Source organism: Lissotriton vulgaris, chromosome 10, assembly GCF_964263255.1.
Source record: "Lissotriton vulgaris chromosome 10, aLisVul1.2, whole genome shotgun sequence".
Classification (NCBI taxonomy): Eukaryota; Metazoa; Chordata; class Amphibia; order Caudata; family Salamandridae; genus Lissotriton; species Lissotriton vulgaris.
In genome coordinates, this window is record NC_141698.1 from 284,760,154 (window position 1) to 284,778,415 (window position 18,262).

General features: G+C 47.7%; 1 protein-coding gene across 3 annotated transcripts in view; it reads right to left on the minus strand.

The window, feature by feature from the left end:
• Positions 1–296: 296 nt before the first annotated feature.
• Positions 297–18,262, minus strand: part of LOC147685138 (uncharacterized) — a 33,689-nt gene continuing 15,723 nt past the window's right edge. For all 3 annotated transcript variants that reach the window (XM_086941060.1, XM_086941059.1, XM_086941058.1), the window contains one exon: positions 297–3,808. In XM_086941060.1, coding sequence (XP_086797186.1) covers positions 1,316–2,755 — 1,440 coding nt within the window. In that variant the 5' untranslated portion in view covers positions 2,756–3,808 and the 3' untranslated portion in view covers positions 297–1,315. The remainder of the gene's footprint in view (positions 3,809–18,262) is intronic.

Below are 18,262 nucleotides of genomic sequence, written 5' to 3' on the forward strand. Positions count from 1 at the left end.
AGTGTAAATGCGCCACATTAATTAATTTCAGTAGGACTGAAATCAAATAAGGGTTTAAAACAAGAAAATACTAAAAGAAATACTTGTGGCAATTAACATTCAGTATTCAAATGAGAGCGGTACTGTCCATTTTGTGTGTTCGCGCCCAAATGGCACATTAGGTTTGCTATATTTTTCATATTGTACATTTTTGTTCCATTCGAGCAACAGGACTTAAACATTTAGAATTATCTAGAGCATGCCTACTCTGCTATGGTGTTGGACACAAGGCATTCAACTTCAAGAACACAGGAACCTCAAATTACAATGTTTATTACACTTAATAAAACAGCTGAAACACACAGATGGTCCTCTCCAACTCAGGAGTTGGATTTTAACTAGTGCATCTAGATATGGTCCTGCACCCGCACCAATATTTACAACACATACAGTGTGCGTGCCACTGGTTCCTAGACATGCATGTATATAAAATGCCCTCTTTCCCTGCCAACCCCTAACAGCAAAGGTGGACTTGAACACCCATCCAAGCGAAAAATAAAAGACAAATATTGAAGTCATTTCAGGTTAATACTACATTGGGCCCCGCATTTCAATTAGTTAATTGTCAGCTTTGCAAGTAATACAGACTTGCAAAGGGGTTCCCTCCTCTTGCCCCACAAATAATGCTGGGCAACCTTGTCATCCCTCCCTAGTTTCCCAATCTGAATTCTCGCTACGACCCCAAGAAGGTTGGATATGTTAAGGTATGTAGTTCTGTGGCTGCTGTGAGAACACATTTTGCAAATGCCATACAAGGATAAAGTAAAACATAACTCTTCCCAAGATAATGAATGTTGACACTATGCTGGGCAATATCGTCTGCAGACCTCGCTGGAATTTACAATGCATTTCCTTTGGAAGAGTTGAGATTTTAGTTACCCTTGTGATATTGTGGTTTACGGTAAGGGCTGATTGCATAGCAGATCTTTCTTCACAATGCAGGACATTTAACAATTTGTGATGGTCTTAATACACTACTCTGTGCCCAGCAAAATGTAACCTCAATGGACATGTGAGAGGATGAGGTTGCTCAACCACTAACGCTCCATTTAATGGAAATGAGAAACATTGGCAGTTTTTTCAACCCTCTTCAACATTTAACAATATTTTTCACATTAAATGTCCTTTTTTGGCGTGAAGAAGCATCATTATATTCTGTGTGCAGTTTCAACATCTTTTTCACTGCTCTGCCTTCATATTCTCCCCTTTACTACCAGGCTCCCCATTTATAGGACAAGCTTTCAAATTTAGCACCATTAATCTGTCCTTGCTATGTTCATTTATCTAAATCGTGGGTGGCTCGATGGGCTTGCTGTAGCGACTTCAGATTAAAGCTTCTCTCACACAGATCACATGGATAAGGCTTCTCTGGAGCATGATTTCTGAGATGAACATTCAGAAGCGAGCTGGTGTTGAAGCCTTCCCCACAGTAGTGGCAATTAAATGCCTTCTCACCTGTGTGGATCCTCCTGTGTGCTACCAGAATTGTTTGGCTGTTGAATCCCTTCTCACAGTAGTCACATTTATGTGGCCGGTCTTCCATATGAACCTTCTGGTGCTCTGCAAGAAGTACTTCAGATTTGAAGGTTTCCTTACATTGGCCACACAGGAAGGTCTTTTCCCCAGTGTGGGTTCTCTGGTGGGATATCAGGAGTGCCTCACCATTGAAACTCTTTTCACACATGGTGCATTGGAATGGCTTCCCCGTTGAGTGTGTAAGACTGTGCGAGGCCAAGAGGGACTGGCTGGGGAAGGTCTTTTGACACTTGCCACATTGATAAGGAGATTCCCCTGTGTGTGTCTTCAGATGAACAGGCAAAAGAGACTTGTCATTGAAACTTTTGTCACAGTACTGGCACTGATGTGGTTTGGGTCCTGTGTGCGTTTGCTGATGATTGAAAAGGAGTGTTGAATTCGAAAACTGCTCCTTACACTGTGGACACTCGTACGTCCTCACTGGGACAGATACTGGGGGTTTCACCATGGGCACAAAGGTTGGCATTATCAGCTCTTGCGATTTCTCTTTCTTGTGTATTCTCCGGTGAACAATTAGAGCAGACTTGTACGTGAATGTTTGCTGACACTCAGAACACTGATGAGGTTTGTCCCCAGTGTGAATTCGCAGATGTGCAACAAGACCCGTTCTGTGGGCAAAGGTCTTCTGGCATATGCGACATTTATATTTAGTTATACCAGTGGTAGCCTGAGCTGCAGAATCTTCACATGGAGTGCAATTATACACTTCCTCATCATTGTCCGCTTTGTGTACAACCATACTTGATTTACTTGTGAAGGTTTCCTTGCAAATGTTGCAAGTATAGGACTTGCGTTCCCGTAGTCTTTGACCCTTACTGCTGTTATTTTCTTTATTTTTGGAGTCATCTACATTTTTGCCAGAGCGAGTTACCCTTTGGCTGGTGGATGCCTCATCTAATGTTTCAACTGTTACTTCAGCTTCAGTAGGTTCACTATTGTCAGAATCAGCTTTTGATTGTTTCAAAGATTCTAAATGTTTGCTCATCTTTTTCATCTCGTATCTCTGGTGAGCAATAAGTTGAGAATAATGGCTAAAGGTTCTTTTACATTTAGAACATCTGTACAAATGTTTGATCATCTTTTTCATCTCGTATCTCTGGTGAGCAATAAGTTGAGAATAATGGCTAAAGGCTCTTTTACATTTAGAGCATCTGTACAAATGTTTGACCATCTTTTTCATCTCGTATCTCTGGTGAGCAATAAGTTGAGAATAATGGCTAAAGGTTCTTTTACATTTAGAACATCTGAAGATTTTCTGTACAGCAAGTGGTACCTGTTTCTCAGGAAGACAGACTTGAGAGCAGGTCTTTTCACAGGCGGGGCACGTGATTTTCGCCCTCTTTTCCGAGTGCTATCATTTTTACCTTGGACATTATCACCGTTAGATTTCCTCTTTCTTCAACCTGGAGCAACCCTCTCACTTCCTAGATCTGTCTGGCCTGACTCCTCAAATGTTTCCCTGGTCTGACTCCTCAGATGTTTCTATCTGGTCAGCAGCAGACTCTGGTTGTTTTCCTTTGATTCGAGTGCTATGGCGCATAGAACTTTCAGAGTCAGAATGTAATCTGTCAGATTCAGCATTTTTCTGAAGATACCCTCTTTTCCGTTGGACAGGTGGGTGGGATACAGTGGCTGTACTAGTTTGGGAATCTTCCTCACATATTGGAATTGCTTCAGTTTCCTCTTTAATGTCCAAGACAAAAGGAAGTGACTGCTTTAGCTGAGCATCAATTGCAAGTCCTTTCTCTAGATCTTCTTCCTGTTTAATATTAAGGAGTAGAGGGATATCTGCACAAAGGTGACATTTTTCCACATGTTCAGTATTATTAAATGGTTTTAATTTATGTTGAATACTGTGTATCTTTGAATTGGGCCTAGTCTCATAGGCCTTTTCGCTCTCCTTTGCCACAGCACAGGAATTATGCTGTTCTGTTTTTCTGAAAAGGCTGGTTTGCTGGGTCAGATCTGGAGTTCTTGTTCGCTGGCTTAAAGCAGGACTTGTGCGACCGTTGACCTGCACAAAGCTTTCCGGTGGCAAGCATAAGAGTACTCTCTCAGCAGCAAGTCCTTCAAGTTTATTTTCTTGATCAGTGCCAACAGGCTTGGTAGCGATGCGGTTCACTGTGAAATTCCATTGTCGGCCATTCTTTGTGATTTCTTGTACCGAAACAGTGGATGCTTCAGACACTTTCCTTGGCAATAATTGGACCATTGGCCATCAGCGGTTCCGAAACTGAAAATTAAAAAGACAATATTAATATACTGCATGATAGAAACCCTTTAATACCCCTCATCAGTCTTCACATAATAGGAAGATTGATACATTGCTTAATTTTCTACATCGGATGCTGTGCACCCTATTCAGAGGTTCCGGAACTGAAAATTAAAAAGACAATATTAATATACTGCATGATAGAAACCCTTTAATACCCCTCAGTCTTCAAATAATAGGAAGATTGATGCATTGCTTAATTTTCTACATCGGATGCTGTGCAGCCTATTCTGGTATACCACCAAATTGCATTCCTTTAACTTCTATTCCATTTTACTATTTGTTTGTTAAACCTCAATATTTACCAGGCTTCTGCATCATGCAGCTGTATATGTGGACTTACCTGTTAAGTAAATTAAATCCAATAACATCCAGTGACCCCTGCTCTACTAGTGTCTCAGGCAAGGGTGCTTTGGCCTACCGGGCAGATCCTGCGTTAAACCGTTTAATGAAGAAGTCCATCTCACCTCTGAGGCAGGGTTTCTATGGACTATTCTTGGTCAGGTTCCTTTTCAGTAACAGCTGTATAAAACAAGCATTGAAAATGCAACAGGTCTTGCTTTTGATCAAGTTAAAACTATTTGCTTTGCTAATGGTATTGTATGGCAAAGCAAATGGCTTTAACTTATGAAAGACGAGACCTATTGCATTGTCAATGCTCGTTAATATGGTATCCCTACCTCATTATTTCGGCGGCAGTCCTTTCCATACAACTCAGAAGGAGCAGTTGATGGCTGGCGTGGTGGCGGTTGCCAGCCAGGTGGTGGCTCAGGATGACAGGTGGTGGTGTCTTGCTGGGAGAGTGGATGTCAGGAGGGACTTTAAGCACTGTGCCTCCGCCTTGCAGAGGTTAAGTTTCAGTGATGGCGTGACACGTAGAATATGTGGATCCTCTCTTGCCTGGCTTGGGGCCACTGCCGACTCAGTCTTGAGGCGGTGTGAGGAAAGACACTCAGTGCTGATCTTCACCTATGGCACCTGCAGTCAGGAGCAGGGATGCTGATGGCAAAGATGGGCGCACACATCTCTACTGATGAGGGATATAAATCCCGAAACCCGGGCCATGTCTCTGGTCTAGAGATTACCGAACTTTCAAGAACTGATTTGCACCATCCAAGGTGATACACTTTGAACTTTCCGGTTTCTTATGCTACTCGCACTACTAATTCCAGAATGCTGAGGGGCGATCCGGTGGAGAGGCCAGCAGTGTGCGCCCATCCTCGCTTTCTAGGAGCAGGGATGCTGTTTGACTTAGACTGCTGACACTCTGGGATAGACAGTCACCTGCGGAAGCGTTTAGAGGATACACGGTTTCCGTTTGCTGCGGCTTATGTTCCGTTCTCCCGTGGGGCTGTATCCAGGGACGCCGGTTGACGCTCACCTGGGGAAGCGTTGGGATGAAGCTCGGTTCATGCCTGCTGCGGCTTACGTGTGGTTCTCCCTTGGCGTTGTCGCCAGGGCCGTTGGTCCGCCTTGGTGTCTGTCTGGTGTCTTTGGACGTGTTCTTGTGTTGTGGTGCTACAAGTCCTTGTGCTTCTCCTCTCGTTGTCTTTGACACACGTGCGGGTGTCCAGCTCTTCTGGGTGACACGATTTCCACTCTTCTTCTGGTGCAGTGACATGCACCATGTTCTAACAAAGACAACAGGCCTAGTAACTTCAATGGTCTCCGGACCATTCAGGCGAAACTTCAGTCGTTTTTCTCAGCTGCATGGCAGGTAGTCACTCTTCTTGGGTGCTCCTTCAGGCAGCTTCTTGACACTCCTACTCTGGGTGTTCCCTCTACAGGGAGTAGCTTTCACGGGCAGTGGTGAGCTGTGGTGGGGGCTGGCCACTTGTGGTGTACGACTCTCCTCTGGTCAGCCTTAGGTCACAGACTACTTCTGTGTGAGGGAGGACAATGCTGCGATGTGCCCCTTCCAGGCTCCGTTGATGCTGTGGAGATGTATGAGATCTCCATGCGAATTCTAGCAGTGCTCCTTTTCTTTTGGAGAGATCTTTTTTCCTCCTGGGTATGCACCTGTGCTGGCGCGCTTCTGGGTGCTTGCAGCAGGCACCTTGGACTGCGCACTCTTCTTTGCTAGGGCGCCGGTCGTGCCTGCTCTTACGGTGACAGTTTTGCACTTTGAAGACTTTTCTGGATTTACATATTGGGCATTATTTTGTCATCTAGTTATTGAGTCCAGAATTATATACATTAACGCCACTTTTTTCCCCCTTTTGGGTGCCAACCAGTATGTGGTTATAACTAGCCCCCATTGACTTCAGACATACGCCCACAATGCCCCAGTGTGTGGTCATCATCTTCAGTGAGCCCCCATGGTACCATAGGGTCACAGTGGGGCAAAGCTGATGGTTTCAGATTCAAAGTGCCTGAAACAATTTACCAGCCAAATCACATGCAAGACAAAATTTAACCCTTTCGATGCGGATGACAAAGCCAGCTCGTCATGAGCCTTACCTGCGCTGCGCGCATGACGAGCTGGCTTTGTCACAAAAGCAGCGATTTTCAAATTTCAGTGCACAGCGGGAAAACCCGCTAGCGCGCATGCGGTTAAAACACCACACAGATTCAGGACAAAGGATGCCAAGGGAGACTAACCTGATAGAATCATCTTGGAGATAAGCTCAAGGTCAGGGGAAGCAAAAAGTGTCGGAGGGGAGAGACTTCAATTCCAATACAAAATTACCATCCCTTCAACATACCAAACAACATTTGCTTGACGTCAAGAGGAACCAACCCACCGAATACTCAAGAGGAACCAACCCACCGAATACTCAATCTCTTACCTTGCACTTGCCTATACATCAGAAATTTTAAGGAACTCTGGCTCAACTAGTACCACATTAGTGGAAAAGGAGGCTTTTAAAGGCTTCTTTCTGGGTAAAAGAAAGTGTATGATAGAGTGGTAGAGTCTGAAGTTCATTCACACACTGTGCAGAGGTGACCGGAATGTGAAACAGTCTTGATAATAAAGAGTCAAACGAAAGCTGGGTAGCAGCTCGTACAGAGAGTACATAAATCAGGACTAGATTATAAGCCCATTGGGACATGACCGAAGGGAGAACCAGGTTGATGGTCCATTCACAAATCGCATCACAATTGGCAACTTAAACATCAGCATCAAGATGGCCGCCTGGTAGGAGCTCCTGTGAAGAGCTCCCGGGGCTTGGGATCCCTAAACGGGCATTATCCCTGCTAGCACCCACCGGCACGACCACCAGCACGACGGAACGGGAACCGAAAAAGCAGCACAAGAAGCCGGATCGCTCACTAACTGGATTAGCGGTAGCTGAAGTCTGAAAAAGCAGACACCACCATCGCTGGAGCACCGGGAGCCTGCTGAACCCTCACCGCGGATCATCCTGCCATAAGACCAGCACTGGCAGCTGGAGTCTCAAAACGCAGACACCACCATCGCTGGAGCCCCGGGGGCCTGCTGAACCCTCACCGAGGATCATACTACATCACCTGCATCGGAGGGCTGAGAGAGGACCCCCCCCCCTCCGCCCGCTCAGCAGATACGTGGGCTGTAAAGGGCTGTAAAGGAAAGCACCGGAAAGTAACGAAGGAGCTCCAGAGGCACCGGGGGACAAAACGGACTCCAAGGACTCACAGTAGTACAGGAAGGCACCCCCAGAACTGCAGAGGCGGCTGAAGCGCCGGGGGTCTGCCTAACGGACGTCGCCCGCACGCTCCTCAGCAGGGGAACAGTGAGTCACAGGGAATCACGGAGACTGTGGAGTGGCAAAAAGACCGGCCGCGCCAAAGCAAAGGAGCCCCAGCGGCATCAAAAAGGCCCCCTCCCGCCCGCACCACGGGGGAGGACGCTGGCCACTGTGAATGCAAAGGGACACTGCAGCAGACCCCCGCTCCCCCCCCCCCCCTTCACCCAGCAACGCAGAGACGACGACGGAGGAGTAGTGACTGCCACCGGCTGCCCCAGAAATTGGATGTGATCGGAGGATGTGGCGCCCTGCCCTGAGGAGCGGGAGAAGTGAACCCCGAGACCAAAAAGAGCTGCAGGGGCAGCAGAAGTCCGCAGCATGCCCCATTGTCACTGTTGGTTACATGTAATCGTCTGACCGGCTTCATAGGGTAACACGGAGCCCTGATTTGACATCACGTTCACACAGTGCACACAGAGCTACGAAGGAGATGGGTCTGAGTCATTTTCAGAATACAACATAGCAGTCCTTCTGCAAAATTCGGCAAAACTCTGCTGGCAAGCGCAACAGGCACACAGTGTCTCAAGGTATTTATTTCTCCCACTCGCCCACCTAAAAAACTACCTCCTTTGTTCAAAATGGCTGGGGCCATAAAAGTGTAGCCATAAATCCCCCCTTCCCCTTCTTACCTACCTCTGATGGCCACGAGGCCCCTCAGCTAACTCCCCCACACAGAGATAAGAATTCCTCTCAGCCAGACTGAGCATGGCTTGCTCAAACAGAAACAGAAAGCTACCCGGATGCTTAAAACAATAGCAGCAGACAGAGGACTGCGAAGGGAAACTGCTCCTCCCTGCTATCTAGATAACAGCAACAAACAGAGGACTACTGCCTCTATCTCACCTTTGTGTCGGCCATTTTAGACTAGTCTCTTGTGTACCTTTATTTTGAGCATTTGCAATGCACAGATGGATACCTCATATTTAAAAGATTGTCTGCCTATTAGTGTAGTTTTATAGTTCTGCCGGGATTTTGAACAGTTGTAATGCACGGATTGCTACCTCATATACCTATACCTATTACGCAGTAGTTCCTACTGGTAATGTACAGAACGCTACCTCAACTTCTTCTGGCTGCTCGCTAATGTCATTTCTACCTCACGCAGATTTCTGGCAGCATCGGCACCTAGTCTCAGTATTTCATTCCGGATTTGTTTAATGTACTTTTGTAAGTTGCACTATACCATGAGGTATACCTTACACACATCATCATGCAACTCTGTGGTTGCACCGGTATCTTGTCTCAGTACATCATTAGTACCATTCCTGTATCTGATTATTGTTCATTTGTAAGCTGCACCTATCTCACCTTTTCCTGGAATGCACCGATTGATTCCTCATATATTTACGTATATTACTGTAAATTGTATTGTGTGCCACCTCATATTTTTTCACCTTGTACCTTGTAGTTTACCGTATGCTACCTCATATCCCTTTTTGTATCCTGCCCGTATATTATATATTATATCAGTTTTGTATCTACACTTACACTATGTACTCTGTGATTTACCATATGTATTTGCTCTACCGCACACGCTTATAGTCCTGGCTGTGTTGGGTCATCACTTGCACCACCTTGATAATTTATAACTTATTAATGTGTAACCCACTGTACGCATTTGTCTTTCTGCATATCTGTACCACTATAGTGCATTAGGGCACTCTCCCATTGTACCCTACCCTTATAGATTATCAGTGTTATGCACTCTCCCATTGTACCCTACCTTTATATATTATCAGTATTATGCCTACTCTTACACCTTATGCCTTAGAATTTACCGTATGTACTTGCTCTATTGCTCACTCTTATTTCCTGGTTATGCTGCTTGATTACTACTGACACTTTGGTAATCTATAACTTATTACTGTGTAACCTATTGTATGCACCTGTTGTTTTGCACATTTGTTTTCCCGCACATCTGTACCACTATAGTGCACTAGAGCACTCTCCCATACCCATCTAACCCTTCAACGCGACATGGACTCTATCGGCAAACACACATACAAAATCAACTACCCACCATCACTCACCAAAAAAGCCGCCAAACGCTTTAAACACAACTTCCTTAGGTCACACCCGGAAACGCCCTTTGCTGACACCTACTTCTCACCGGCCAATGGATCCCTGAACACTGATATCATCTTCCACACCACACGCAGAGCACAATGGAGAAAAGTGTTCCGCACCCTACTCACCGTCTCCTCCACCAGAAAATCCGCACATAGTCTAACTCTCTCCATCACACCATCCCAAGTCTTCCCAGCCAGAGCCACCATCACTATTTACAATAACGGGATTGTCCTAGCACAATCGACAGACAGGAACCTGGAACTGCTAGACAACTTGTTCCCCACTTTCAAAGAACACCTCTCCAACTCACGGACAAACACTCACACCTCCCCCAGTCACACCAATCATGACCTCACAGCGACATACGCTTCATTCAGGGACATACCTACCACCCCTGACCTCCCATCCCCTACCCACAACCCCACTACCGCAACTCAGCACTCACACACAGAGACAGTTCTCTCCCCCCCCTTACACCGCTCTCTCTCCCGCCCCTTCTACCAATTCGCGGACCTCCACACATACCTGCAACACTCCTATCACACATACAGCGGGCATCAACACCCCGCTCGTCGCTGACAGCACAGCTACCACCCATAACACACCTAACGTAGTCCAGCACCAGAATAACACGCACTCCGACAAGTCCCCCCATTTATCCCCCCCCATTCTCAGTCCTCAGTACCCTCCAACCAACTTCGCAGAACATACCCACCCTCTTAATTTAACTCCCCCACCCCTCAACAGGACCATCTCCAACCCTACTTCCCCTCCTACCCTCAGCCCCCATTACCCTCCCTACACCCCCACCACGGCTATCAGGCTCCCAGTCTACACCTTGACCCCCCCGCCTACCTCCAATGCCCTCACCCATAACACCAACCTCCTCCCTACCTCATCCACACCCCTACCGCCCAAAACCCCTTGCCCCCCTAACTCCATCCCTCACACCAACACAACGCAGACCTGCTCAAACACCATCCCTCTCTCCCACTTGCACACGAATTCCCTGGTCAGCCATTCACCCTTGACGGTCACCCCCACCCCCATCACCTGCCCTTCGATGGAATACATCACGGCCACCCTCACTCAGATCAAAGAAGAGATACACGCCATCAAAGAACTACTCTCCAAACACCCCATACACCCCCCACCCACCTCCACCTCCCCTCCCAACTTGTCCCCTACTCCGCCGGCTGACTCCCACCCTAATCACGCCCCTCACCAGGCGTCAATCCCGGCTCATAGGCACAGCAACTGCCCTCGTCCCCCGCATCGCCCCCGCAACCCCTCACACATCAACACATCCCCGCCCAACGTGTCCCCCACCCCTCCGACTAACTCTCACGCTCAGCTAACCCACCCCAATCCGACCTCAATCCCAGTTCTTAATCGCAACAACCGCCCTCGCCGCACCCACAATTCTTCCTCTGACCTCGACACACTCGCCCTTCTCCGCTCCTATGACCCAACACCCGAACCTCACTCAACCAAACCACACCGCAACATTCCCACAATACACCCAAATCCCCTTAGACCACCTACACTAAACAGCAGAGCCTCTATCCCCGATAACCTTAGAAAAATCCCTCTCTCCATAGAATCATCTAACACCCTCTACACACCCAGCCTCAAATGCACTCTTCTCAACTGCAGATCGGCCACGAAACATTCCGCCGCCATTGCTGAACTACTCTTATCACAGGACCTTGATCTTATCGTCCTGACTGAAACGTGGCTAACTGAATCCTCGACACCCATAATGGACATTCTGGTCCCTCCCAACTATCACATTATCAGGCTCGACAGAAAAGGCCAAATAGGTGGTGGAATCGCATGCATCTACAGGGACAACCTCTCTGTTCAGAAAGTCAACTCCACATCCCTACCATCCCCTACATCCTGGGAATACATCTGCCTCGACATCATTAGTGAGGGCAAACCGATATGCTCTCTTCACAGCATCTACCACCCACCCAGGGACAACCTCACCTTTTCCCAAGAAATCATGGATATGATCTCAACCAACTCCGGACGGCAGCTCACCCAAATATACCTTGGTGACTTCAATCTCCACTGGAATGACCGCAACGACGCGGTGGTAAATGGTCTTAAAAATTTCCTCGCTGCCCTTAACCTCACCCAAATATGCAACAGCCCAACCCACAAGAAAGGCTCTACCCTCGACCTGATCATCTCCAAAGAGGAATCTATCCAACTCGAATCCATCCAACCCTGTGACTGGTCAGATCATTATATTATCACATTCTTTATCAATGAAAAAGTCAAAGTCATCCCGGCTCAACTCTCCAAGCCCAAAGTCTGGAAAAGAGACTTGAAAAAACTCAAACCAGGCTCTTTGCCCCCTAACAGCTGCAATCTCTTACTCCCACCTACAGGCGCCACGGACGTCCAAACTCTGACTGACCACTATATCAATGCTATGACCTCTATAATTAATGAGGTCGCACCTATGCAGCTAAAAAGAGTCTCTACTAAAATCTCCAAACCATGGTACGACGGGAGTCTCAACGAAGATAGACGAGACATGCGAATGGCAGAACGGACCTGGAGATCAGCCCCCTCTGCAATGCACCTAAAAGATCTGAAGAAAAAGAGAAACGCCTACTTCAGGAAAATAAAACGCTCAAAATCGGACTTCTTCAGCCTCCAACTCGACCAAGCAAAAAACCGCCCGAGAAAACTGTTCGAGCTAATCAAGTCACAATCAAAAGAGCAACCGCAACCACTAAACACTGGGCGTGAGGCACCCTCCTGTGAAGACTTCGCTGCTTTCTTTATCCAAAAAAACCGACAAAATAAAAAGCGATCTCCTCATTGACGCAAGCCTCTACTCCAAACCCCAATGCCTAGCACCCACTGAACCAAAAAACAATGCTACATGGTCAACCTTCAGCATATACTCGGAAGAAGAAATTGGCAAACTGCTCAGCACCCTGAAACCATCCAATCACCTCACGGACCCCCTCCCTGCCTCCGCAGTAAAAGACTTTACCCCTTTTCTTCTCCCTCTCTGGACTAAAATTATCAACAGCTCTCTCCAACAAGGCAGCATACCTGACTCCCTCAAAGTTGGCCAGGTCACACCTCTACTAAAGAAACCTACAGCCGACCCCTCGGATCTCAACAATTACCGTCCCATCACCAATATCCCCACTCTCGCCAAACTGCTGGAAAAATGCGCACAACTACAATTGTCTAAACACATTGAGCAATTCGATCTCCTCAACCCTCACCAGTCAGGCTTCCGAGCAGGACACAGCACAGAAACTGCTATGACTCACATAATTGACGACGCACTTCAAATGCTAGACCAAAACGACACCTGCCTCCTCATCCTTCTTGATCTCTCCTCAGCATTCGACACCGTCAAACATGAGAATCTACTAGAACTACTAAACACAAGAATGGGCCTATCTGGAACTGTCCTCAAGTGGTTCACTTCCTTTCTTCACAACAGGTCGCAAAAATTCAAGAGCAACAACCTGATGTCCTCGCCAATACCTGTAACGCTAGGCGTCCCCCAAGGATCTTCTCTATCCCCAACTTTGTTCAACCTAGTCATGGAGCCTCTCACCACCTTGCTACAAGCATCCAATGTACGCTTTCACATGTACGCTGATGACACCCAACTTTACCTCAAATTACAATCACCCAATGACATCCTGCTCCTGAACACAACGATCAGTTGCACCCAATCCTGGCTTGCCGATAACCACCTCAAACTCAATGCCCTGAAAACAGAGTTCCTTCTGATCGCACCTCCAGCTAAGATATCAACCACTCAACATTGGCTTAAACTCCTAACCGCACTCAATGTCCAACCCACCATCGTGGACTCAGCAAAATCTTTAGGCATAACACTCGACACTAATCTCAACATGCAGCAACATATCAGCAAGGCAACAAAGGGAGCGAACTTCCAGATCAATACTCTGAGGAAACTCAAACCCTACCTCCCGGCCAAAGACTTCCAAACTGCAGTACAAGCACTAGTCATCCCACAAATTGAATACGGCAGCACCGCCCTCTGCGGACTCCCCCTAACTACAACCGCACCACTAAAAGCTTCTCTAAATGCTGCAGCGAGACTCATCACTGGGTCAAAAAAGTACTCCCACATTACCCCTGACCTGAAATCCCTGAATTGGCTGCCTTTTGAAGGCAGAATACAGCTGAAAATCGCCTGCATGACACACAAGGCGGTACACCTAAACTCACCCGGCTACCTCGCTCAGAAGTTGACAATCTCTGGGGGAATTAGAAACACGAGAGGCACAAACAATCTCTTGCTAAAACCTCGAAGATTTCGGAAGGAAAAAACATACAAGCGCTCCTTCTCAGGAATGGCGCCTAGGATCTGGAACTCACTCCCTCCCGAAACCAGGCTGATCTCCTCCACTACACTCTTTAAAAAAGAAGTAAAAGCTATCCTCATGGCTAAATACACTTGAGCTACTATTTCGAATCTCATTAACACCTTGCACCGTTCTGTATTACATGTTTGATTCTTGACTTATTTGTATGAGTTGTTTTATCATCCACATGAGTGGTTGTGTCACTTAGTAGTACTATTATACTGTGATTTATTGAGTTACTCGTCTGAATATGCTCCCCCTTGCACCCTTCTATGTAAAGCTTGATTTGCCTGTTTGACTCTGCTCCCTCATGTACCCGTCTATGTAAAGCGCTCTGATATCTGTGAAGATCTTGTTTGCGCTATATAAAACTCTTTAAATAAAATAAATAAATAAACAAAGAAAGCTGATCTGACAAAAGTAAAAAGGCCAAAAGATAACCCTTAACTGTGCCCAAAGCAAAGACTTGCAAGGGCCAGAACAAATAACCGAACATCAGATAACTTGGCCTGGAAGGGTCAATTTGGCGTGTGCCACATCAAGCCACAAATCTGTCAAATTACAGACGCATACAGTTTTCGTTGGTGGACGCCTGGTGGCCAAGAGGACATCAACTATCTTGGGAGAAGGTTCAAGGTGTTCGGTTGTTACTGCTTAATCTCCAAGAAAGAAGGTGGAGAATGTGAAGGCCCGGGTGCAGAACCTTTCCAAATTGCTGCAACAGCAGGTCATCATGTAGGAGTAGCCTGATTGGAGGACATATGCTCAACCCCAGGAGTTTAAGATACCATACTCTCCGGGCATAATTCGATCTGTCCTGATCTTCTTGACAACTCAGGGCTGGAGTGATCTTGACAGGAAGGAATACAATGGCCTCAAGTTCTGCTGTAGAAGCGTGTCTACAAGCGATAGACGCCTTGGAAACTCCAACTCGCAGAGGCACTGATATTGGGCATTCTTGGCGGTGGTGAAAAAAACGAGTAAAGGTTCTCCACAATTGCATATGAGACTTTGCTGAAGCCTCTGGGTATAGCTGCCATTAGTGATCCACGAGGCGTCGGCAGCTGAGCTCATCTGTCCAGGCATTCAAGGATCCTGCAAAGTGGTTCACCACCACGAAAAGTACTTCGCATTCCAAGGCACAAAGCCTCCTGGCACACGGTCTGTGACCCCTACCATGTCATGTTTGTTGCAGTACCACATGGTGGTGGTGGTGTCCGTGAGCATCTGCACTAGCCTCCTCTTGATGAATGGCAGGAAGTTTTCCAACGCTGAGCCCTCAGTTCTGAGAGGATGATGTGGAGCCGGGACTCCAGGGGAGACCAGGGAACACTGATCTCCACCTCTCCCAGGTGGCTACTCCAAACCAGTAGCAATGCATTGGCCACCACTGTCAACTCTTGTTGGGGTAAGGGAGAGGGGTCTGCCACTGACCCAATTGCGGTCCGGCCACTGCCAGTCATTTGTAGTCTGACAAAATCTGAATATGGTGGCAGAGTTCCCTTTGATTTTGGGGCCACTGGGACTTTAGATCCCACTGGAGATCCTGCATATGCCACCTGGCGTGCTCGACCAGCAGGATGCATGGGGCCCAGCAGCCTCAGGGTCGACCTCGCCGTAATCTAGGATTGAGGCTAAAATAAAAAAATTGGGATCATAGCCTGAATTTTCTGTTTTCGGGGGAAAGGTACAAAATGAACAGTGTCCAGAAAAGCTCCAATGAAAAGGAGCATCTGAGAGAGTCAGATGTGACTTTGGCATGCGGATACTGCACCACAAAGACGACAGGAGGTTCACCCTAGTCTGGAGGTGGTTGGTGACTGCCTGGATCTAGCTCACCCTCAACAGCCAGTTGAGGTAGAGGATGACTGACATCCCGCCATCATTTTTGTGAACATCTGAGGGATGCTGGAGAGCACAAAGGGAAGGTAGCACCAATAGGCAGGCAGGATGGGAATTTGAAAATGGGCATCCTGGAGGTCCAATACCATCATCCAGTCGCCAGGGTCGAGGGCAGACCTGGGCCAAGGGAAAGCATTTTGAATTCTCGTTCCGGACAATGGCGTTAAGAGGGAAAAGATCTAGAATGACCTCAGCCTTTCTTGGGTGCCAGAAAGTAGCAGGAACAACCACCACGCCCTATTTCTGGCACAAGCACCCTTGCTACATCCCCTCAGGCCACGAGCTTGCACTTGTGAGAAGTTGGCCTGATATGTGATGTTCACTATTCTAGTGGGCACCCTGTATCAGTCCAAACAACCCTTATGGGATGGTTGTAAAGTCAACCTTATAAACCAGCTATCCTAGTGGTAGCATGGACAAAGCAGTCTTAGGCTAATACTTCAGAGAGCATGTGAAGCCAATTGTTTTACCAATAATAACCCCTTGAATACCAAATGAAAGTACAGCACACAAGGTTATATATTTTATATATGTATTTATTACCAACAACCCCTCTGCACTCTTTAGGAGGTCAGAGTTCGAGATACAGCAAAAGTGACTCAATAAGCATACTATAAGTTGCACAAATACAATTCGCCCTAGGGGCCTCACGAACCATGTACTAAGTAAGTGGTATAACAACCACTTCAGAACGGATGAATAGGCCTAGGGAATTTCTGGGACTACACTGAACAACCACAGGTTAGGAAGTAGGAGTCTCACAGGATGCATGTGCAGTGTCTAAACACACACGCAAGTTCTCATAGACTTTCAATGGGAACATAAAATTTAGAAACTAGTTTATTTCGGACAGTCCGGGTGGACTTGCGGGGAAACCTAGTTAGAACAGGACACTTGGATAGTTATTACCCACGGGAGCACCGGAGTACTCTAGTTACCTCACCCAGGGAAGTCGGGTGCATAGGTGTGAAGTCGTGTCAGGTTTCGTCGTCGATTCCTATGGAGAGCTGAAAGAAGATACTGCAGGCGACCAGGCGGAAGCTGTCCGGATGGATCCAAGGGAGGATCAGAGAAGTGAAGAACGTGAAAGCAGAGGGAACAGAGTCTGGGTCACTAGCCAGTGACCAGGAAGGAACCAGGCGATGTCGAGCTGCAAACAGGTGAAGTGAAGCTTGTCTGCAGCCACATGGACCAGGAGGCCTAGACGATGACCAGGCGCTGGATACGGACTGTCCCACAAAGGCTCTCGCTGTCGGCGGTGTCAGCTTCCGGACTGGAGTCAACAAGCCTTGGCAAAGGCAACCCACGCAGGAAGTGAAGATCGGCTTCTTGTACAGACCAGCAAGGTCTGTGGCGCTTCCCCTTTACAGGAAAGCAAGAGCAAGCCCGGAGCAACCAGGCAAGCAGCGTTGTTTCAAAATGGAGTCTTCAAGATGGCCACTAGCTAGCGGGCTAGCAACCGCAAAGAAGCGTCGAGTGGAAATGCAAAAGCAGGCCCCACGCAGCACTCGTGGAGTGTGGAGGGCTGAGCTTCGGTGCCCTTACGACCCGGGGTCGGGGCTTCTCAAGTCCCAATGCACAACTTCAAGGACACCTCAGAAGCTGCACAATTTAGCAAAGAGCAAAATGGCCAGGTGTCCGGTCCCACGTCTCTTGTGTCCGCCACAGGTCTCAGCTTTGCTGGAGGTGTGGGTCGGAGAAGTCTGGAAGTCCAGTCCTGTGAAGCAGGGTCGTCAGGATCCTTCGGGAGCGTCGACCAAGCAAACCGGCAATTCGCTAGGTGGTGCCCGTTTGCACAGGGTGGTCACTCCTTGACCACAAGGGAGATTCTTAAGTCTTCTAATCACAGTAGAATGTCGAAGGTCCAGAGTTTCGTTTCAGTTCAGGATAATCTAAATTGTCTAGACTCAGCTCCTAGCTTTATACGAATTAAAGAGGCTGGATTACCTGCGAGGTCACTCCTATGGGTAGGACCAGGGAAGGGGGTGGTTACACCCCTTTCCCTTTGTCCAGTTTCGCGCTGGGGCTGGAGTGGCGCAGCCACTGGTTTGAACCGGGCTATGCATGGAGCACCTTGTGTGCCCCAGGCAGTGTCTCATTTCATTCAACCCACCCTGCCCCAATACAAAATAGTCTGTCTGTACACCATCGTCTGTCCGGGGAGGTGCTGGCACCTCCCAAGGCAGGAAATCTATTGTAAAGGCCTCCCTCGCTGGAAGGGCTCCCAGGTGCAGGAGGTCAGACTTGTGTCTGTGGCAGCAGCATCCATTTTGTAATGCTGAGGCCCTGTTTAACTTTAACCGGGTACAACTACATGTCTTCTCCCTCTAGAAGGG